General features: G+C 58.8%; 2 protein-coding genes across 2 annotated transcripts; both read right to left on the bottom strand.

The window, feature by feature from the left end:
* Nucleotides 1–5,341: 5,341 nt before the first annotated feature.
* Nucleotides 5,342–13,656, bottom strand: CALY (calcyon neuron specific vesicular protein). Its single transcript, XM_039835950.1, has 6 exons — nucleotides 13,547–13,656; nucleotides 8,603–8,757; nucleotides 7,442–7,555; nucleotides 6,723–6,836; nucleotides 5,790–6,098; nucleotides 5,342–5,508 (listed from the first exon to the last, which is right to left on the bottom strand). Exons 2-5 carry the CDS (start codon nucleotides 8,735–8,737, stop codon nucleotides 5,811–5,813), a joined length of 651 nt encoding a protein of 216 aa, XP_039691884.1. The 5' UTR covers nucleotides 8,738–8,757; nucleotides 13,547–13,656; the 3' UTR covers nucleotides 5,342–5,508; nucleotides 5,790–5,810.
* Nucleotides 13,657–18,290: 4,634 nt separating this feature from the next.
* FUOM (fucose mutarotase) lies at nucleotides 18,291–21,314 on the bottom strand. Its single transcript, XM_039835919.1, has 8 exons — nucleotides 21,173–21,314; nucleotides 20,925–21,069; nucleotides 20,613–20,670; nucleotides 19,920–20,058; nucleotides 19,568–19,821; nucleotides 19,078–19,366; nucleotides 18,612–18,714; nucleotides 18,291–18,357 (listed from the first exon to the last, which is right to left on the bottom strand). The coding sequence occupies exons 1-8, from the start codon at nucleotides 21,312–21,314 to the stop codon at nucleotides 18,291–18,293; spliced, it is 1,197 nt and encodes a 398-aa protein (XP_039691853.1).
* Between the last annotated feature and the right edge of the window lie 1,139 nt (nucleotides 21,315–22,453).

Here is a 22,453-nt window from a genome sequence, read left to right as displayed (position 1 = left end):
CCAGAGGTGTGGAGCAGAGGCCCGCGCCCCAGCCCCGCTATTCCCCAGCCCAGGACAGATGGGCGCCGGTGTCCTTCCAGGGGCCGGGCCCTCAGAACGCAGTCGCCCGGCCCAGCCAGGCCTGCAGCTGGACATTCAGCTGAGGAGTGACAGCTGGTGCCCCTGGCACAGCTGCTTGGGGCCTTCGGTGACACAGCCCCAGCCCAGGCTGTGATGCCCCAGTGGAGCCAGAGCCATGCTGTGCGCACCTGGCTCCTTGGAAACTACCTGGATCTGGGGGGGATGTGACGCTAGTCGCCAGCCGGTGTCCACGGCAGGCCAGCTAGTGTTGCTCCGCCTCAAAGGAAATAATTTATTTAATGTAAGCAAAGTCACTTCCCCTGGAGACGTGCAGACGTGGCTCGTGAGGCGATTCCATGCGGGCTGCACCCTCTCTGATTATGGGGGGAAAGAAGTGTCGGCCATGTCTGGTGAGGAAGGGCCCGAGGTGGTGACCCTCGGGCAGCTCGGGGCCAGAGAGTGTGCCTGACACATGGCAGCGGTCCCTCTTCAGCTGCTGTGCTGACCGGTGTGGCCAGGACGGGGTGCGCCTGTCCATGAAGGGGGCTGACCCCAGCCTGAGGTGACACCTCAGTGCAGCCGTGCCCGGACGCATGAGCTCAGCATCGTAAACCAGGCTGACTCTGCAACGTTAAGGTAAGAGGTCTGTTGCCACATGTACTTTAGATAGGTGTACGATGAAACTGACTCTAATCTGAGCAAGCAGGTGGACGTCACAGTGCTGTCCACACGGCCGGTTGGGGCTGCATCTACAGGGCCGCTCGGTAGCACTGCAGTGACCAGCATGGCTTGGGCGCACTTGAGACAATGCTCACCCCCGGCAGGCACTCCGCTGGGCGGGAGTGGCTGCCCCGCTGGCCCCTCCCAGCAGGGTCTGGTGGTAGGAGGCCAGGAAGTTCTTCCAAACAAGAAGGTGCTCAGAGGCCGGGCAAGACCCCGCAGGGTCCTCGGCCTGCCCTTTAGGGGTCATGGCCAGGAGAGCCCAGTGGGGGAGGGCCTAACCTCAGACCCTGCTTGGTCTGCCACATTCCTTTGCAGGGCCTGGACATGGGCGAGTGGGGGCAGAACCAGCCGGCTTTGCACCCCAGCACACAGCCCACCCAGGGTCCAGCTTCCGGAGGGTGTCCGTCTTGGGTTCATGGAGGAAGAGTGGTCGTCTTTGCCCAAGAAGGTGGGTGTCTCTGGACTTGACCATCACCCACCTGGCCACGAGCAGCTGTTCTGAGCTATCTCAGAGGGCAACAGCAAGGCCTGGGATCTGATGTTCCTGCAGGAGGTCACGAGGGCCAAGCCCAGCATAGGGGGGTGGCAGCCTGCAGGGACACATGGCTCAGGATTTAGAGGCTACGGGAGAGAAAGCAAGGTGAAGGGGAGCGCGAAGGGGCCTGTGATGCTTTGGGACAGAATGGACAGGGACCCGGGTCTGGGCTGGGGCACCCTCTTTCTCTGAGCTAACAACAGGCAGCTGTCTCCTAGGCCCGCAAGCAGAGGTGCCAGGAGCTACCCATGCTCGTGCAGAAGCTTCTGGAGCAGCAGCTGTGGGCTGGAGGCTGAGGGGCCTGGACCCCGCCCAGTGCTGCCTGCACTCCTGGCCCTGAGTTCCGCTCCCCGCCAGGCCCTGGGCAGAAAGAGAAGGTGGCAGGTGAAGATGGGACCTCATGAGGACAAGGCCAGGGTCCGAGCAGCCAGCCCTTGACCAGCCTAACGCAACTCTGCCAGCAGCCACGCCTGCTCGGCCCCACCCCAACCTGGGCCCCTCCAGGGGAGGGCCAGACCAGCATATGTCTGTGGACACTGCATGGTCCCACCCTGCCTGCACCTTGAGCCATTGTCAGGCTCCTGTGACAAGCAGAAGCCTTGTCTCTGAGGCCTCTGGAAAGTCCTGGCCCTCCTCCCTGCTGGGAGGCCAAGCTTCCCCAGGTTTGAACAGATAAATTTATCTTTAAAAGCAAACTTCACAGTTGTGGGATGTGCGGGAATCCACAGAACTCTGCTACCTTTGCAACATCCTGCGCATCTAAAACTAGTCTGAAAATCCACATTTTTATGAACCAGCTCCAGGTGTACCTACTACCCTGGGCTGTGGTTTGTCGGCCAAGGTCTCTTCCGCCGCTGAGACACGGAGCTTCTCACGTCCTCCTTGGAGCACATTATTGTCAGGGGGACTGTGAGCCTGGGACACACTCTATTTTGGGTGAGAATTATGTTTTTCACCTTTTGCCATTTTCTCTGACACTGTCAAAGCCTCACCATGGCAGGAGGGTTGACCTGGCCCTGGATTCTGTGGGGGCATGTCACCCCGGTCACCCCTGCGAGCCACCTGACAGAAGCCAGCTCAGAGTTCCACTCCAAGGCATCCAACTTGTGAAACAGTTTTTAGAAGAGTTTCTGCAAAATGTGAGTGTGAACAGAATGTAAAGGGCGCCAGGAGGACACGTGGACCGGCCACCAGCTGGACTCTGACTCTGACCAAGGGGCGGCTGACGGCAGGGGCCCCTCCGCTCCAGTCTGTCCCCGCGCCAGTGGGGCGCCGCCTGCCCTCCGAGAGGACGGAGCCAGGCTGTGGGACTCTGGCAGGAGTGTCACAGGTGACCGCGCAGGCAGGCATGGGCTGGGTGGGCCCCTCTCCTGCTGCCCCACGTATGCCCGTTTGTGATGAGTTTGAGATCCCCAGGGTATCTCAGTGATCAAGTTTGTCATATCTGCAAAATGTCTTAGGAACTTTAGAGAGATTGAATATATCGAATGTGTAAGTTACTAGAATATTAATTAAAGAATAATTGAAGACATACACTAAAAAATTACTAGATTTATAGATAAGCTTTAAAATTGAGCTTTAAAGCTTGAGAAAAGCTGGTTTTAAGTTTATTATAAAATTTTCTAATTTTATAAATTGAAAAAATTTAACCCAGCAATACTACTTGTAGTAACTTGCCCTGAAGATAAACTTCCAACAAAAAAAATACATCCGCATAAATTACTCTCTGCAGCTTTGTTTGTGCTACAGAATGTTATAAACAGCCTAAATGCTCAGATTTAGCAGGTAGTTGAGTAAGTAGGGTGCTGGATGAGGAGATTCTTTGTGCACGGATGTGGGCTGTAATAAAGTAGATTGGGCCTCTGTCCTCAGTTCCCAGGCAGAGCCCCCAAAATCCTGGGAACTTCCTCAGTGATCCAGGTGTCCTGTTACTTTTCAGGCACCCAGTTAGGCTAATGAATAACCAGGGCAGGGCTGATAGCCTGGGCCTGGGGGCTGGGTATTGATTTACAAAGGAAAAATGGTCACTTTCCAGGGAAAAAGCCCCTTCAGGAGCCACTTCAGCCAAGTTATCCACAGTAACATCACTGGTGATGGACCTCATGTGCCTCCTGATGACACTGAGGAGGACAAACGCTAAAATGCGACCTCCCCAGCTGACCATGACAGTGCAGCACACCAGTACAAGTCGAGGCTGGTCAGCCAGTGTCTGGCCTGTAGGCTTCCAAACTGTCCAAGCGAGGACGGACAGACAGCGGTCCTGACAATGCGATGAGGGGTCTTGAGTTGGATCCTGGGCCAGATTTTTTTTATCTTTATTTTTATTTTTATTTTTTTTTGCTACAAAGGACACTGTTGAGACAATTAGCAAATATCGATGAGGTGTGTGGATCAGATAATGGTATTTATCAGTGGAATTCCTGATTCTGGTCATCGCATGGGTGATGCAAGAAAATCTTGTTGTTTCTAGGACATCCACAGAGGTGTCTAAGGGTGAACAGGTAACTTCCTCTCAACTGGCTCAGAAAAACTTCAGAGATGATAGCTAGAGAGATGATATAGGCTAGACAGATGCACAGATGCTGGGGAGCAGAGGGATAGACGGGTGGATGGACGGGTGGGTGGACGGATGGATGGATGGGTGGATGGCAGTGTGCGGGCCGGCCCCGATGTGCGATGAAGGGCACAGTGAGCATGGGTGAGCCTTCCCCAACCCTCCAGCCTCACCCTCCTCCCCACACCCCTAGTTTGTTCCCACTGCCCATATCACCCACCTCTGTGTACCCACAGTTTCCTATACGCACCCACCTCCTGGGCACTGCCCAGCCCCTCCCGGGCCTAGAGGCTGGATGGTCAGGGTCCCGCTCCTGATCTGCGCACACCGTCCTGTGTCCCCTTCCTAGGACTCTGGTACCCACCCGGCCCCAGTGCCCAGCTCCAAGAAGAACTCATGCTCACTCTAGATGGGACCCCTCTGGGCTCTCATCCAAGTTGTGGGGCTCCATGCTGGGGCTGATAGGGCTCTCCCAGGAATTCCTACCCATGTGCAGTGTGCCCACCTGTGTGTTGGACACTGGCACCTCTACAAGGCCTGTCCTGCCTCCAGCCCTTTCCTCTGGCTGTGTGACCTCCCCAGGCTGTCACCTGCCCCCCAGCCCGGCCCTTAGTCCCAAGGCCTGAGCTCACCTCCCACGAGGTGGGGTATTTGGGTTCAGGACCAAAGCCATAAGAGGACAGTGCTGGGGTGGAGGAAGGGGACACAGGTCTGGCCAACCCAGGTGGGGAGAGGCCTAGGGACTCCCAGAGCCAGAGGCAACGGGGGCCGGGTGGGGTGTGGGATGGGGGCTGCATTTCTGGAGCCGTCCAGGTGGGCAGGAGTCCAAGGGCCCCTCAGATCTCCCATCTACCCTCCCACCTACCCTCCAGCTCCAAAGCCATGGGAGATAGGGGTGCTGGGGGGGGGAGGGGGCGTGGGGCTCTCCTAGGCCTTGGACCAGTCTCAGCCCCTCCAGGCCCACCATCCCTCAGGTCAGCATTTGCCCTTTCTCCACTCATGCCTGAGGGCTACATGGCTATGCGACATCTGGGGGGCCGGGCAGCTAGGGGACAGGAGCTGTATGTATACTTCCCAGAGCCAGGGGATTCAGAGGCTTCTGTCAGGTGGCAGAGGCTCGGGGACCAGGCCCAGCTCCCATGGGTGGAGGACACAGCTGGGCATGGGATTGAGCACGGTCAGGGATGGACCCCAGGACCCAGAGGCTGCCCAGGGTGGAGGTGAGCTCCAGACATCACAGCCTGCTGACCTAGGAACTGGACAGGGCCTGCCCCAACCCCGTGGCTCTGGGCCTGGCGGCTGGGCAGTGGCCTCCTCTTCCACCTGCTGCCCAGGGGCCAGTTCACTGCCCCATGGCAGCCGCGGCTGCTCTACGGTCCTTCAGTGGTCCCTGTGGGTGGTGGGGGCACCATGCCGGGGCTCACCCATGTGAGGTTGGAGGGTAGGAAAAAGGCAGGTGGGACCTTTGCTCAGAAGAAACCAGAGACCAGGCGGATGTGAATCTTTACTTAGGGAAAAGCTACAGAGCTAGAGGCTCCAGAGGGAGAAGGCGTTGGCGGGGTCCTGGGGACAAGGGCACGACCACAGGGCGGACAGCGTCGGGCAAAAGCAGTCACAGGTGCCGCAGGCGCGGGCGCTGTGAAGACGGGAGGGCAGAGGGTGGTGAGAGCTGCAGAGCCAGGCGGCACGCGGCCCCCCAGCCGCCCACCTGCTTGGGAAGAACAGAGGAGCTGAACCCCACGCACCCGCCTCCGGTTCACCTGACTCCCGCACATGCGCCCCGCCCCCAGCTGCTCAGACATGGTTGCGGCAGCCGCGTGGGGGACCCGCAGCCCTGGGTAAGGCTGTGGCGCGCAGGGTCGCCCCCTCTCCCGGTGGGGTGCAGGGAGGCGGGTCCCCCGCCCAGGGGTCACCTACGCTGGCGCAGGCAGCAGGCCGTCACTGCGCGGCCGGGGGCGGCACGCTCCCCGCCGCCTTCCGCTCTGCCTCCTCTTCAGGCGCCACAGGCTTCCCAGGGGGCTCGGCAGTCGCCGCCGTGCCCGCCTGGGTGGGCGCCTTGGGCCCCTCCTTGGCCATGCGGTGACTCTTCACCCAGGCTGAGGGCGGCTCGGTGCCGTGCTTGCGGCTCAGCGGGTAGGCCCCGATGGCCGCCAGGATGCTGCGGTGGCGCTCAGGGTCCATCTCCGTGTAGTACATCTCCAGGGTCAGCGGGGTGCACATCTTGTGCTGTGGGAAGAGCGGGTCAGGGGCGGGGGGCCGGGAAGGGGGGCCCGGAGCGGGGTGGGGGGCGCAGAGGGTCTCGGTCTGGAGGGGCTGGCTGGCGTCACCCCTGGGCTCAGGTGTGCAAAGGCCGGCGAGCCCTCCTCAGTGACACTGGCCACGACGGCAGAGCCACAGTTGTGTGCCACGCGAGGGAGGAACAGTCCTTTCTGCTTTTGAGCAGTCCAATCACACTATACACAATGTCCTTAAATATATTTGTTTCTGCCGTAATTATAAGCCACCAAAGGTCCACCTCCAATTCAGAATTAAGGATCCATGTAGAGCCAACCCCCTCAGAACGAGGGTGGACCCTGTGTCATGAGTGAAAAGGAAGGGGCTCACGACTATACTCCAGAGCACCTAGCAGATGCCCAAGAATACACAGGGAGCCCCGGGAATCCCGCAAGGGCCACAGGCCTCTGTGGGGGTGGGGTGTGTCTGCCTGGGGGTGGCTTGGGACAGGAGAGGGCACCCTGGGGCTGCTCCACCCCCCACCCTGTGCTTCCACAGGCGACCTCTGGGAGCCCCTCCCTGACACTCTTCTTGGGGGACCCCTCCCCACCTCAGAGCCCAGGCTCAGGGCCTTACCCGCAGCAGGAAGCCGTCAGGGCAGGTGAACTGGTCGTACCAGATGGCCTTGTACATGATCAGGACACAGCCCATGAGCGCCATGGCAAAGGCGATCATGCGTGCTGTGGGCAGCTGGGGTCGGGAAGAAGGAGGGACCAGGTGTGGGGGGGCACTGGATCCAGCCTGAGCTTGGGGGCCCTGGGGGAGGTGCACACACAGCCGAGCCCCGGCCCGCCCTGGCCTCTGGGGGCCCCCCTCCCACCTCAGAAACAAGAGGAAAGGGGCAGATTTTACTACTGGAAAATGAAGAGCTTTGGAGATAGTACAGAATAATGAGAAAAGCCATCATTAGCGACGTTAGGAGCTAGAAGAAAGGACGACAGAAAACATTTGCCAGAGTACACAGCAGGGAAAGTGACTTTCCGTAGTATACAGAAAACCCTCGAGTCACCAGGGAAGAGACAAGTGACCCACTGGGCAGGCTGGTGCACACACAAGCAGGTGCGGCCTACCCTGGCTGTCACCCCACTGTCCAGCAGGGAGGCTGCGGGCTTGGCCAGCTAGGGGTCAGCCTGGTGCTGCCCAGCCCCAAGTCCCTCAGCCACCCCACCCCAAAGCACCCCCATTAGCTCCTGCCTCGTCCACCTCCTCTGAGCACAGCCTGCCTGGCCCGGCCTGGGTCCTCTGACTCCCCTGGGACTTACCCTGGCACCACGGGGTCGGGAGGGCTGGCTTACCCTGCGCCCTTCCTCCGAGTGGCTACAGGCCAGTTTCTGGGCCTCCAGGTCCGGGAACTTCTTCGGCTGGTCCATGGAGGTCAGCTCGTATTCCGTCTGTGTCTTGATAACCACCTGTGCAAAGAGGTGACCCAGGAGGACCCTGAGCAGGGAGGGCTGGAAGGGGAGGGCGCCGGGGGTCAGCTGCCCAGCAGTGGTGTGAGTGCGGACCATCTTCCAGGACTGTCTGGTGGCCGGGCTCCAGTGGATACAAGCTGAAGCCAAGGGAAGGTGGAAGCTGCAAGCCTGCTGGGTCCAGGGCAGCCGCGAGGCCGGGCCAGATCACGCATGGAGCTCTGCCGTCTGCTGACAGCTTTCCATCTCGAGGGTGCCAGCTTTGCCCGCCAGGAGCGTCCCCTTCAGCAGCCCCACAGCGCGGCCCCTCCTCCAGGAGGAAGTCTGCCCTGACTTCTCTGGCCCCCAGAGTCTTGAGGCCCCTCCCACACGGAGTACAGGCTGGTGTGGTCCTGTAATTCCCCGGGGGCAAGCACTGAGCCTTCCCATGGTGTCCACTGAGAACCAAGTCCAAAACTGGAGCAGACGCAGTGGAAGCCCACCCAGGTCACTGGAGAACTGCCTTCAGCCAATGCCTGGGAAGGCTCCCAGTCCCCACAGTCCCCAGCCAACAGCTGACTGACATAGTACAGATAGCTGCCCCCTCTCCGGCGTGGACAGCTCTGAGTGCCATTCACAGTTGGGAGCTCGCATGGGGTCGGGGGGACTGTGCCGAGCTCTGCTTCTTACAGATCCCTACTGGAAGCCCCCCACGCCACCAGCCACCAGCCCCAGAAGGACCTTATCTCAGGCCTGACCCATGACACAGTGCCCAGCAGGGGCAGGTGGGCATTTTCGCTTGCTGAGCCCCCGCGGGGCAGCACTGTGGGCTGGGCGCTATCTGGGAGATAGCGTGGGAATTCTCAGTCACCTGTGACCAGGTTACCCTGCTCACAAACGAGGAAAGGGTGTCTCTGGGTGACGAGAGAGCTGATCACATGTGGCCCATGGGCTTCGATCCAGCTGGCCCTCCCTCCACCTGTCCTCTTGCAACTTGGAAGGGGACTGCTAAATAAGCCACGCCCCATACCCTTTTGTTCCCAGGGCGGGCAGAGGAGGGCGCCCCACCTGGTCGGAGAAAGGTGGCTGAAGCTGGCTGACATCCAGGGGGCTGATCAGAGGGACGCTGTCCGTGGTAGCCTCGTCTTGGTCCCCGGGGTCTTTGCCCGACTTTCCAGAGAAGCTGCAGCCCAGCTTCACCATGGTCGACGGTGGGCCTTGTCCTGTCCAGAGGCAGACACAGAGTCACTGCCTGCTGGCCACCTAGTAGATATCCACACCAGTTGGGTCTGGACAGAGAGTCCATCCAGAGAGGGCTGGCCCCTGGGATGGGGTGGGCTTTGGACAGCCAGGCCAAACTCCCACAGGCTTCTAGTCCCTTCCTAGGCTTCCTCTGGGCCCCACAGCCATGCAGTGGTGGCACCTCTAACCAGTGACTGCCCAGACACACAACAGTAACTGTCTTCCACTGGCTGACCTGCTAGAGGACATTCTAGGGGCAGCTATTCCTGTCAACAGAAAACAATCCCAGATATAAACCTGGAGAGTAGAGTGGTCAGACATAGCAAGTAAAAGTACAGGACACCTGGTTAAATCCAAACTTCAGGTAAAAAGGATGCTTCTCTCTCTCTTTTTTTAGAATAAGTACCTCCCATGAAATTTGCAATACAGGACAGACCTATTCTGAAAAGCTATGCTGACTGCTAAGAGACACAGCAAGTGACTTCCATACTGAAAAAGCAGAAATATACTCAGTCAACCAGAAGAAGAAAGGAAGGTCCTGTGTCCACCAAGAACTTGAATCTGTCATTAAAGCTTTCCAACAAAGAACTCCAGGCCCAGACGACATCACCGCTGAATCCCACTGATCACTTATGGAGGAAATCATGCAAGTTTCATACAGAACTCTTCAGGGAGAACAAAGGAATGGCTCATGAGGCAAACATCTCAAAACCTGGCAAGACAATGTTGGACAGGACGTCTCAGGCAATCGCCCCCACAAACATCAATGCAAAGGCCCTAAATGAAATGCAAGCGAACGGGATCCAGCAAGATATTAAAGGGTAATACGTCACGAAAGGTCGGATGTATTCTAGAAATGAAATTTAGTTTAATATCTAAAGAGCAATTAGTGTTTTTACCGTATGAACAGAATAAAAAAGAAAAATTATCTCGTCAATTTCAGCAGTAGCTGAACAAGTATTTTATACAAGTATTTGTGTACTATTTTTAAAAATCTTAGCATAGGAGGCAACTTCCTCAATCTGATGAAGGTTATCCACAGAACTCCCTGCACCAAACCTTGCTCTGAAGGGCTCAAGCTTTGCCTGTAAGTTCAGGAAGGAGACAAAATGGCCCTTTTGCTGTCAGTTCCAGAGGTCTAGCCAAGCTGAGGGGCTGGGAACAGAGAGGAGACACAGGCCTGACAAGGCTAGGTGATCCTGCATTGTTTACAGATGAAACATATTCTGTGTGCAGAGGACCCAAAGGAAAAACAAATTTTAAGGGTTGGAAAGTGAGTTCAGCAAGGTGGATGGATTTCAGATATTCGGAAATCGATTATATTACTATATATCAGTGATAAAAAATGAGAAAAGAGTTTTCTGGAAAGATTTCATTTAAGCATTATCAGCAATATCAAGTGCTCGGGAATCAGTCTAATGAGAGATGAGATAAGAAAGACCTGCATGGAGAAGACCCCAAGCCAGCATTGCCGCCTGAGGCCGCACGGCCTACATCCCTTCAATAAACGGAGGAGACGTGTCACGGGCTTTGGAGGGGTCCAAGTTTTAAAATGTTGATTCCTCTTAAAATGTATCTGTTGAATCAATAAACCTCAGCCAAAATTCCAAGAGGACTTTCTTTTTTTTTTTTGGTGTGAACTTGACAAGCATCGTGATTTTATGTGGAAGGCACAGGGAAAAGAACAGACACGACATCTTGAGGACACGGACGGGGGTTCCATCTGCCAGGATCCAGCTTGTTACACAGCGGTGGAAATTAAGCCATGTGGTACCGATGTGCGGGAGACGAAGATCCAGGTGACACACCCTACACACACGGACCATGGGTTTATGACAGGGCTGTCAGTGCGAGGCAAGGGGGCTGGCCACCTTCCCACAAACACCTGTCTGGATGGAAAACGGCGAACCCAAGCCCTGCCTCATACTGTACACGAAAGCTTGCTCCAGGTGGCTCAACTTCAGTTGGAAAAACACCTTGAAGGTAATATTCTGGTCTCAGGGAGGAGAAGTTCTTCAGTGTGATAAGTAAGCACCGACCGTAACAGGAAATATTAAGAAAGGGTTGCGTTAAAACTGTGAGCTCCTGGCTTCAAAGAGTGGGAACAGAGCCAGACTGGAGACGGTATTTGCCCAAAATGGCAGGGCTTCCAACAGCAGGCTAGTGGCAGAGACACAGCTAGTGGCAGAGACACAGGTAGTGGCCTCCCCAGGACTGGACCCCATGTTCACGTTCAGCTGAACAGCGAGGGTCAGCCACTTGGCACCTGTGCCCCCTTCTTTGTGCGGACGCTGGGGGAGAAAGGCAGACCCCAGGGACTGTGCTTCCCGCTCAGGCGTCCAAACGTCCCCACTCTCTCGCCACGGCCTGTACTCCCCTGCAGAGACTGCCGTGCCTCTGAACCCCCACGCTCCTGTCCTAGGGTGACCTTCCCATCCCCAAACGTTTCTCCCTGCACCAGCCCCACCAGCGCCGGCGCCCTGTTCTCTCAGGCCTAGCGGGGTACAAAGGAGGGCTCCAGCCCTGGCAGAGGCCGACGGGTGTGCAGCACAGAGAGGAAGGCGCTGGGCACGGAGACCAGGGCAGTGCTGAGCGTGAGTACGTATGTGTGTGCGCGCGCGCGTGCTGGGGGTGGCCAGGGATGGCCACTGTGGCGCAGGCAGGAAGCAGCAGGCCGGGCGGAGACGGGCCGCCCCCGTCGCTTCGGGGAGGAGGGGGCTCCTCGGGCCCTGCCTTGGGCGTGCGCGCCCGCCGGGACCCGCACACCCGCAGCGCGCCCCCACTCACCCCCCGCCCCCCGCCGGCTGAGGGCGGGGCATGGCCCGGCTGGCGCCCTGCAGTCGCAGGGTGCCGACGTCTGCGTTCCGAGAGGCAGAGGCGGTCAGGGGCCGCCAGGCATAAGGTGGTCGGGCGACCCAGTGCAAGGGGAAAGAAACCAGAGCTCAAAGCGCCGAGGGGGCGCCGCGGAGGGGCGGCGGGAGTGGGGGCAGCCAGTGCCCAGGGCTTTAGGGGAGCTGGGCGGAGGGCTGGAGGGGTCGCCACCCAGGGGAAGGGGGCTGGAGGTCTTCATGGAGCGGACGCCCCGCGGCTCCAGGACCCAGCCCGTGGTGCACAGAGGAGTGGGGAGGATCACAGGGGCTCGGCCCCTGCCCCGCAGCCCCGCGGATCTCGGGTCGCTGGAACGAGACGGCCGGTGTCTCCCCCGGCCCCTCCCTAAAGGGGCTCCGCCCCTTTGAGCCAAACGTAAGCTCCAACTCCTGTGATGCAGCCTGACGTCCACGTCCCATCATCGCGGGTTTCCACGGCAACGGAGTCACGGCCGGCGATGACTGGTCTTCACGGAGAAAGGGAATTATTGGGGGCCCTCTAGACCGCCGCATCTGGTTCCAGGCCCCGTGCCCCGGGCAGAAAGCTGGGGGAGGGGCTGGGCTGCATGTGGGGACCCACCTCCCCCAACATGCCTTTTCCTTGCTGAGTCATGAGGACCCGCTGGGAAGGCTGGCTGGGCTCGTTCCCATGACAGACACAGAGCTCCGTGGAGTGGGGAGAGCGTCGTCCCTACCCCTCCAGCGGCCCCTCCCTCCACCCTGTAATTGTGTATTGTCCAGCGGGTCGCCGCTGTGGGCTCGGGGTCGGGGGCCAGTGCAGGCCTCCTCTCTGAGGCTTGGGGTGGGGGCCAGGATGAGCGGCGAGGCCGTGCTGACGGACGGACGGAGGCATGGAGGCTCGGCCCCTTAGCGGAAAGCCCGCGAAGCTCGGCGGCAGGCTCGTCCTCGCTTCCGCACACAGTCCGCCCTGGATGCTGCGTCAGGAGGAGAGGTGCGCGCCGGTGCGCACGAGCACGAGCGTCCGCGCGTCTGGCATGCGTGTGACTGCGGAGCGCTGGGGGCCCGAGCTTTTTGCTGGAAGCCTGCAGAGCCCCCACCCCCCCGGCTCCGCACCCCGCACCCACGTGCCTCCTGCCCTTCATTCTGCAGACCCGGCGTGGGTTTTGCTCCTGATTCAAGGACAGGTGGACTGCGGGCTGGCGACCCAGCCGAGAGGCCCCGGTGAGGGGGACCCAGGGCTGCACCCGACTTCGGCTGCCACGTAGCAGCGCCTGTGGCCCCGCATCCAGAGCCTGTGTGCGGCAGGTGGTTCTGGGAAAGGCCCCTTCCCGGCCTCCTGGCGACCTCCAGAAGCCCGCAGCTGCCCCGCCCCATTCGAAGGCCCACAGCGGTTCCCGGCACTCTGGCGCTGGCGCCCCTTCTGCCAGCCCCCTCCTCCCTTCACCTCCCCCACCCCCGGACAGGACTCGGGTCCTGGAACTCGCACTCCTCCTCATCTTGGGAGGCCAGGCTCCCACTGGCTCTCTCTGATCTGCAGGGGTGGGCTGGCTCAGGGAGGGGCTGCAGTCTGTTGGGGGCTGATGTCCAGGTCCGAACCCCTCCCCGACCTGGCCTGCTCTGCTGAACAACAGGGGCCCGCATGTCAGGTCTGTGCAAGGCTGGACACCTGCGGCCTTTCCAGAAGGTCCAGGCAGGCTCCCCCTCGACCCTCCCCTCCCCCGATTGTCGCGGAGGCCTGGGGACAACAGCCCGCTCCCGTCAGCACAGACCCCAAGGGAGGACCCTGGCTCGGCCTGGCCGCCATCGGGTCAGCCGCAGTGCAACCCCCACGCCCTCCTACCCTGCACACGCACCTCTTACGCTCACGCCGCACACCCGCACACACCTGCACACACTCGGACCCCTTGCCCCGCTCCACAGGGAGAAATGTGGAAAGGCTTACGGGAGGCTCCAACGGACAGCTGCGGCAGGATGCGGTTTCTGGATGAGGATGCGGAGGAAGGATGCGGTTCCAGACGCTTCGCAGCCGCAGCCGGGGCGGAGCGGGGGAGGGGCCGAGCCCCAGACCGAGGCTGCTGTTGCCGGGGAGACGCAGGCTGGGGGAAGGGTGCCCGCGCCTGCTGCCCGCCTGCACCCCCTCCTACTCGTGTCCCCATCAGAGCTGTGCCCCCTCCTACTCGTGTCCCCATCAGAGCTGTGCCGGGCCCCAAAGCCTCACACCCGCTCAGACACTCACGCACAGCTCACACAGGAGCACACACCTGGCCGGCGGAGCCGGATTCCTCCGCCTGGGTGTATCTGGGCTCTGGGGCAAGACCTCGGAGGGCACTCAGACTTTCCTTCCTGCCCCCTCGGGCGCCTAGGTCGAGGCCCCCTGGGTTTGGCCCCCACCCACCCAGAGGAGGGCCTCCTTGCGTTTCAGTGTCTAAGCTCCTGGACTGTCACCTTTCCCTGGGCAAACCTGTCATTCTCAGTCACCGCTGTGCTCCAGCTGAGTGCCCAGCATGAGAAGGTGCTCAGTGGAAGTTCATCGAGTGAATGAGTGAGGGAGTGTCAGGGCAGACATGGCCTTCCAGGGCTCAGCCCGCTCAGGGCTGGTGGAGGACAGCGATGACAGAAGCATGTGTCAGTGTCTCGTGCATGGACGTGCCCCGTTTTATCCAAGCATCCAGACAGGCATCGTTTTCTGGCTGGTCTGTTGTTGACAGTGCTGCTGTGGATGCTCTTGCACAGTCCCGTGTGGACGCAGGCCTTGTCTCCCTTGGGTGGGCACCTAGGAGTGGGCTGCTAGGCCGGGCGGCAGTTTACATTTCATTTTTTAAGAAAATGCTGAACTCTTTCCCAAAGCAGCTGCGCCGTCGAGCGTCGCCCCCAGCAGTGTGTGAGGCTGCGGGTTCTCCACACCCTCCCACCGCTCGGCGCTGTCTGTCTTGTTATCATAGTTATCTGTATGGGTCTGTCAGGTGCCATAACAGAGTACCACAGGTGGTGGGGGGGGCGTTAAACAGGGACTTATTTCTCACAGTTCTGGAGGCCGGACGCCTGGGATCCAGGTGTGGACAGGGCTGGTTGCTCATGAGGCCTCTCCCCGTGGCGTAGACGCCGTCCTCTCCCTGTGTCTTTGGGTGGTCGTCCTGTGTGTGTCCGTCCTGGTCTCTTAGAAAGGACACCCATCAGAATGGATGGGGGCCCACCCGTACGACCTCATTTTAATTTAACCTTCTTAAAGACCGTCTCTCCAAATTCATCCCATTCTGAGGTCCTGAAGGTTAGGGTTCTCGCACCTGAATTAGGGAGAAAGAGTTCTGCCCACAACTGACCTATCGAGTGCTGCTGCTACCTCACTGTGGGTCGACTCTGTGCCCTAACAACTAACGATGCTGACGAAGCATCTCTTCATGGGTTATGAGCTGCTTGTGTCTCTTTGCTGAAATGTCTGTTCACACATTCTGAACATTTTTCCATTGGGTCGACTTTTTATTATTGAGTTGTCAGAACTCTTTTTATATTCTGGATACAAGTCTTTTATCTGATGTATGATTTGTTGAGTCTCTCCCGGTCTGTGACTTGTCTTTTCACTTTGTCGATGGTGTCTTCTGAAGTACAAAAGTTTGTAATTTTGATGGAGTCCAACATATTAATTTTTTTCTTTTATATATAGTGTTTTTGGTGTTGTATTTAAAAACTTTACGTAACACAAGTCTGTGAAAAATTTCTCATTTTTTCTCCCAGAGGTTTTATAATTTTAACTTTTACATCTATCATACATTTCAATATTCATGTACGATATAAGTTACAGTTCTGAGTTTGTTTATCTGATGGTCTCAGCACCATTTGCTGAAAACACTAACTATTCCATATTGAACTGCCTGACGTCTTTGTCAAAAATCAGTCGTTCCTGTCTGTGTGGGCGTACATCTGGACCTTAACCCTGTTTCACTGGTCTCTATCCCAGTCTTTATGCCTATGGCATGTCCTTTATCACTCTGGCTTTATGGCGATTTTGAAGTGGGGTAGCATATGCCTTATGAGTTTGTCCTTTTAGAAAATTGCTTTGGGTCTTCTGAGTCCTTTGCATTTTCATATAAACCTTAAGATCAGCTCGTTGATTTCTACAAAGAATCTGCTAGGAATTTAATAGCAATTGTGTCGAATCTGTAGATCAATTTTGGGAGAATCACCATCTTAATAAAATTGAGTCTTCTGATCTATGAATATGGAATCTCTCTCCATTTATTCAGATTTTCCTAAGTTTTTCTCAGCACAAGTTTTGTGCTTCTTTTGTTTTCAATGCTATGATGAAATTTTTCCTAATTTTATTCCAAACTTTTTCGAGTGCGTAGTATATAGAAACACTTTAACACTCTAGAAATAGAAGGCAGCTCCTCGAACCCGAGAAAAAGGCTCACAGTGAACCTCACAGTTACTAGCGAGAGGCCGGGACTGGGAATGAGACCCGGATGTCCACCTCACTACGGAGACTCAAGCTTGAACCACAGATGCCGGGCCGTGCAACAGGCCGAGGGAAGGAAAATGACGCTTGAGTTAGAATGGAAAGTAAAACCGTCTTTATCTGCAGATGACACGATCCTATCCTTACAAAGTTCTAAGAATCCAAAAAGAAACTACTAGAATGAGTGTAGCAAGCTCTCAGGATATAAGATCGATAAACGGAAATTGATTGTTTCTATGTACTAGCAGCATCGAGTCTGCACAGCCCCGGACAGGGTGGCCCAGGACGAAGAAGGGCCCTGGGCTCAGATGATACTGTCTTGCCAGGTGCTTCAGGGATCAAAGGAGGATGGAGGCTACATCCACCGCCCCGGTGGGGGGAATCCTGGAGGCCCCAGTCCCTCCCCAACTGAGAAAACAAACCCTGCACGATGATCGGGGTCTCGTGTGACTTCAAGGACAGTGACTGAACATCTGAGGTCTTGCTTCCTGGCAACTGTTGTCAGCTTGGCTCGGATAAACTCTTATGAAGATTCTAAAGAAAGAGCGACTGTGGGCCCTGGCTTGTTCATCTGATGGAAGGGAGGCCACGTCCCCCTGAGTCCTTGGGTTTGCCTCATACGTGGAGAATGCTCAGGGTAACACCGGGCTGACCCTCGCCCTCTACTCTGCCCAGAACCTCTGCTCCCCCAGGCTGCCTCCTCGCTTGCTGAAATGGGGCCAGGGCCATGGGCAAGGGCAGAGGTTGGGACCAGTCTGCAGAGAAATGAAACTACAGGGGCACAGGTGGATAGTGGACAGGTGCTCAGGGGGACAGGTAGACAAGCGGTCATGGTCACAGCAAGCTTATCAGTAGCAGTCATGACCAGACACCATGCAGCATCCACCAGGCGGATGGATGGGACACTGTGTGTGTCTGCAGGATGGAAAGTCCTCCTCAGCAACACAAAGTCATGGTCACAGCAACACACACACATCCCCCAACTGCCATGCTGTTGGGGGGAGCACACACCACCCAGAAAGTGCAAACCGCTTGTCAGATGGTGGGGACGAGAGGGGACAGACATGGGTTGGTGGACGTGCTGGATGGCTCTCAAGTACAGACTATCCAAACGTATTTAATTGTACACTTCAAACATGTGTAGTTTATCAGGTGCCAGTTAAACCTTTCGATAAAGCTGTCTAAAGACAGGCCCTTCTGTGGTTAGAAATGGCCGTGGGTGCGGGGCTGGCAGCGATGGGCCCAGAACAGGGTCCCCCCTGATGCTGAGCCCAGTGGGCTTGCTGGTCCCAGGGTCTCTGAGACACCTGGGACACCAGCCTCCACGCGGGAGCCCAGTCACTCCAGTCCCCAACCTGCGTGGCTGTAGGACGGCCTGGAGAGGCAGGGAGAGGGCCCTTGGGGAGAGACCTAGGGTCTGGGACAGCGGCTGGCAGGAGTTGCTTCGGCCCCGAGACCCAGTCCTAGTGTACCAGAAGCCGTTTTAGCCTCCACCTGGGCATGCATGTCCCCTCTTCCTCACCCCCCGCCATCTCCCAGGACAGCTCAGGCTTGTGAGTGTTCAGGAGGCACCTAAGCAATGGGGTGAGGGGACACAGGCTGGGGCCAAGCAGCACCCCACCCCCATCTCACCTGCACCCCGACACACGGTCCCTCCCATAGCCTCCAGACCACCCCTGCCACCTGCCCTCCTGCCTTTGGGACTAAAAGAAGGCCCTGGTCCCCTCTTCCAGGGCCACCTCGGTGTCTGCAGCCCAGGGGCTGACTCAGAAGCCCCTACCTGCTCAGGGTGCCCTGGGTGGCCACTGCACCTACCTCCAGGCCTCCTGCAGTGCTGGGTCACCATCCCCGAGCCCAAGCCCCCAGGTTGCAGCCTAGGCCCTCAGTGGGTCCCTCCACATGAGGGTGTGTACCTGTGTGAGCTTGTCCCAAACCCAGAGACTCAACGAGTCAGGGGTCCCAAAACTCCTGGGAGGTGGAGGCCCCGCTCCCCACCTGAGGCTCCATCCAGGGCGGTGGGGCTACCCACCCGGAAGCTGGCGGCCTCCCTGTGCTCGGTGCACACAGCCTTGGTTGGTGGGAAGGGCGCTGCTGTTTAACGCTTTGGACTGAACCGTGATGAGTCACCACACTTCACGCCACACTTACACAGGCTGGGGGGATCCTAGCCCATCAGGCCCCCCGGGACCCAGCAGCCCAGGCCTGGGTGTGCCAGGTGGGGGTCCTTGCAGGCCTATGACAGGGCTTCAGGGCCCTGCACCCCCTTCTTGAGGATGAGGTTTCCACAGAGGGCCATCTCCCTGCACAAAGAGCTGAGCGGAGCAGCAAGCTGGGCTGGGGCGCCCAGATCCTGCTCTGCCACCAACCCATCCAGCTTCATCGCACCCACTGGGCAGATCCGGGGCCACCCCCAGGCCAGTCCCTTAGCCCTCCCACACATCATGGGATACCTGGTCTCACTGGGGCAGGGCTGAGTGGAGGGTGGGGCTCTCTGCAGTGGGGAGAGGGAGGGCCCCATGCTTGCCCAGACCCATGACACCCAGCTGGAGCTTACCCAGCTGCTTCAACCGCAAAAGCCTTCTTGGCACACTCACAAAACTCAAACCTCTCAACCTTCACCGAGGGCCTCTGGAAGGCAAATGTGCTGGTGGAGGGACCTACCCTGCCCAGAATCCGTCAGGGCCCAGCAGGTGACAGGGCATCAGGGACGTGGCCTCTTTGAGCTCTAGCTTTCTGGTTCTCCCAGCCGGGTCCCAAGGATGCTCTGCCTCCTACCGGCAAGGACTGACTGTGGTGGGTGAGGTGCCTGCCTGGAGCCCCAGAGCCCTCTGAACTGTCCCAGGAGATGCATGGGGGGCTGCCGTCCAGGGTGGGAGCCCCAGATGTCCCTCTCAGGGCGTGGGTGGTCCCAGGACAGGCTTGTCCCCTCAGTGTGAGGGTGGGGTGGAAGGTGACAGAGATTTAGGTCAGGCCTCTGACCATGGGATGGGGCCCGGGGCACCCTACTCCCCTGGCTCAGCTTGGACAGGCTGGGGTGTGTGAGGTCCCGGGGCAGACAGGCCAGGCTCCTGGGAGAAAGAGGGAGGCGAGGCGGAAGGCGGTCACACCCCAGGCCACTCTTGGACTCAGAGTGAGTGGGCGCTCACACAGCTGGTGTCTGGGCCCCTGTCCTTTGCCCATTTCAGGCTTCTCGGTGGGGACGCAGCTCACCAAGCAGCCGGCCTCCCGGGGGGTGGACTGGTAGTGCCTCCATACCGGGATCTGGACACCCTTCCCCCTGTCACTGGGCACCAGATCCATGACAGCAGCCTGGGGACTGAGGGGTCAGCCCTGCGGCCCTCCCACCCAGAAGCCCCCCTTGCTGGGCGATGGTTCAGGGCTCCTCCCATCAGGGTCACAGCCCTCTGAGGACACATGTCCTCCCGCGGCCCAAAGCAGGTGAGTCCTCTGAGGTCTGGGAAAGGGGAAACGGAGGCCCAGCGACGCGCCGTGTGACGAAGTGGCCCTCACCGCGCGCTTGGCACAGGTGTCCAGGGGCAGCAGCTGGAGCTCGGGCTCCAGGAGCCGCCGGCCACAGACTCCGCCCCTCTCCCACCCGTCCGCCGGCAGCGCCACCTGGCGGCCTGGCCCAGCCGCACCTTTCACAGAGGGCCTTGCTGAGCTAGCCAGCAAGGACAGACTTGGGCCTAGGACAGACCAAGGGCAGCTGGCATCTGCTTCCCTCCTGGTGTCACATATTAAGGTCACACTGGCACCTCCTCGCCCTGACCGCGGCACCTGTCACTCTCCCAGCACTGGGCCAGCCCTGCCCGCCCCCTTCGCTCTGCAGCATGCAGGCGGAGTGGTGACCCCTCACACCTACCCACCAGGAGGGGAACACGGGCCACCACTTTGTCCCCAGAAGGGCCCAGGATGATTCCCTTGACCAGGAGCTCCTCTGAGACCTGGAGTCTGGGCTTCCTGTTCACCCCTTCAGTGCTGGGACCACCAACCAGCTCTCCCTGTTCAGGATGCCACCACCTCCCACTCCCTGCCCACCAGCAGTCGATGCCCCCACCGTGTCCAGGGCCGTGTCCGAGCACAGGTTCTTGGGCCTGATCTTAGTTGGGGTGTTTAGCTAATTGCGATGTCCAGAAATTAGGGCACCATCATATCTGCCACCCCACAGTGCTGAGGTGGGGGTCCGTCCCCCTCCCCTGAACTAAGTGGACCGTTGTCACTGCCCCCACCAACAGAATATGCTGGAAATGGTGCTGCCTGGCATCTGCAGTCAGGTCATGAAAGGGGTATGGCTCCCAGATTCTCTCAGGACACAGTACTGGGGCCCCAGGCGGTACCAGCAGGGAGCCCCAGGTGCATGGAGAGCCAAGTCATGAACATTTCAGCCCGTGGCCCCAGCGAGACCCCGCTGACGCAGCACTAACCACCGGACAGATGACGGCTCAGGTGCTTCCAGCTGAGATCCACCGTGGCCTGTCTGTGGCCCGCACAAACTGCGAGGAAGAGCTGCATTAAGCTGCTAAGTGGAGGGGTCGGTTATGCAGCGGTAGCTGACCAATGCAGGGCGAGCTGGATCTGAGCGCTTGGCCCGAATCCAGTTCCCCTTGTCCCACCTCTGTAAGAGGCATGGGTCAAACAGTAAAGTCCACAGGCTGGTCTGAAAAAATGTCACCATGCCTTCCTTCAGTCTCAAGGGCGCTGCATCAGGGCCCAGTGTCCACTCTCAGTGCTGGTGGGCACGGGGGGAGGAGGCAATCACTTAGCAGACACCCCGCCTCCTTCCTAAACTCCTTCTCCCTCTGGAGCCTGCTCCAAGCTCGGCACCTCCAGGCCAGGCCTGGCGGGGACTGTGGAACCAGTTCCTCACCTTGCTGTGAAGGCACCTGAGGCACAGGGGCACACATCCAGGGTGCCCGATAGCCGCAGCTCCGCAGGAGGTGGCTCCAATTCTCCCACGAACACAGGTGGGCTATGCGGGGTGTTTAGCCCCGGTCCTGGGTGGGAGGCACATACTGCAGGCCACACACATAGAAGGAACCTCAGACATGTTCCGGTTGTCAGACTACCTGCTGCACCTAGCTGCAGGACAAGGTGGAGGAGACACCTGTAGCGAACGCTCTCGGGTCTTCACTGAGCTGCTGGCATGGTGGGCTTTCTGGGGCGGGCTGAGGCTCAGCTCGTGGGACAGGCCGGGCGCATGCTCTGTGGGGACCCTGCTTTGGCACAGCTCCGCCCTGAGTCTGTAAGTGGCACCCATTGCTCCTGACAGGTGGGTTCGCCATGGAGCAAGACCAGTGGGGCAGGTGGCCACCAGCAGGGGCCCACCTCACCCGGGCCCACCTGTCCATCAGCAGCCGCTTTGCTGCGTGCGCACAGCCAGTGGGGCCTCCGGGTGCCTGGCCTTGGAAGGCCCGAGGAGGCCTGACCTGGGATAGTAAGTGCCCCCCGCCTGTGGGGACCCTGGACGTTTGCTGGAGAATCTCAACAGTGGAGGGTTCAGAGCTGGGCTGTCACATGAGGATTAAGTGGTAGATGTCCAGGGGGGCAGAACTGGTTTCCTGTAACTACAGTCACTCTGTCACCCAGCGTCCTGTGGGGTACCTGACACTACACAGCCACCAGGGGGTGTGGCCGGCCCTCCTGGAGTCTGAAGCCACCAGAGGGACCTTGTTGCCTACGATCTGTCTCACCCAGCAAACGGCACTAAGTGCGACAGCCCTGTGTCATCACCCGGAACACTTCCTGCCGCACTGGTGCCTTTCTGAGCCGGGTCAGGGGACATGCGCCTGGGTAAACGGCCGGGGGACCGGGAGCAGCAGTTTTGACACCAGTCCTGGAGCTTCCACCTCCTGTGGCTGGGGCAGCGGGCGGCCCCCGTGTGTCCCTGCAGAAAGATGTCTGCTCCATCCGACAGACGTGCACCCATGTGTGGGGACGCGTTCCCCTTCACAGCTCTGACCACAGGCCTTGCTGCAGCCCAAACACACAGCGGCTCGAGGTACATGTGACAGCACCGGCCTTGTGCTTAGGGCAGTGGAGAATGCCAGGGGGGCAGCACCCAGCCACAGGCCGTTACGCACTACGGCCTTGACGGACCCTGAAAACGTTACACGTTCACAGAGACAGAGGACACCAGGGCTGGGGTGGGGGGACGGGCAGCTAATGTTGAGCCTCGGTCTGGGACGGTGAAGCCACCGGAGGTGCATGGTGGTGCCAGTTGCAGGACTCTGTGACTACACTTAATGTCACTGAACTGCACATTTAAAAAAGGTAAATTTTATGTTATAGATATTTTACCACCATAAAGAGTCAAACAAGAGAAGGTGCACGGGGTGACAGATGTAGAAAGAGAACAGTGCACTCTGCAGACCAGTGACCTGGAGCACCGTTTCATAA

The sequence above is a fragment of the Pteropus medius genome, unplaced genomic scaffold (genome assembly GCF_902729225.1).
Source record: "Pteropus medius unplaced genomic scaffold, Ma_sr-lr_union100, whole genome shotgun sequence".
Classification (NCBI taxonomy): domain Eukaryota; kingdom Metazoa; phylum Chordata; class Mammalia; order Chiroptera; family Pteropodidae; genus Pteropus; species Pteropus medius.
This window is presented reverse-complemented; position numbering and strand designations above follow the sequence as displayed.

Coding starts and splice junctions, on each gene's coding strand:
- FUOM (XM_039835919.1), bottom strand. CDS start 21,314: ATGGGTGCCACTTACAGACTCAGGGCGGAGCTGTGCCAAAGCAGGGTC. Junction 20,059..20,612: donor ATCCAGCTCGCCCTGCATTG/GTCAGCTACCGC, acceptor CATCCTGAACAG/GGAGAGCTGGTTGGTGGTCC. Junction 19,367..19,567: donor ACACCTGTGCCAAGCGCGCG/GTGAGGGCCACT, acceptor CTCAGTCCCCAG/GCTGCTGTCATGGATCTGGT.
- CALY (XM_039835950.1), bottom strand. CDS start 8,737: ATGGTGAAGCTGGGCTGCAGCTTCTCTGGAAAGTCGGGCAAAGACCCC. Junction 7,556..8,602: donor AGCCACCTTTCTCCGACCAG/GTGGGGCGCCCT, acceptor CTCTTTGCACAG/GTGGTTATCAAGACACAGAC. Junction 6,837..7,441: donor ACTCGGAGGAAGGGCGCAGG/GTAAGCCAGCCC, acceptor TCCCGACCCCAG/CTGCCCACAGCACGCATGAT.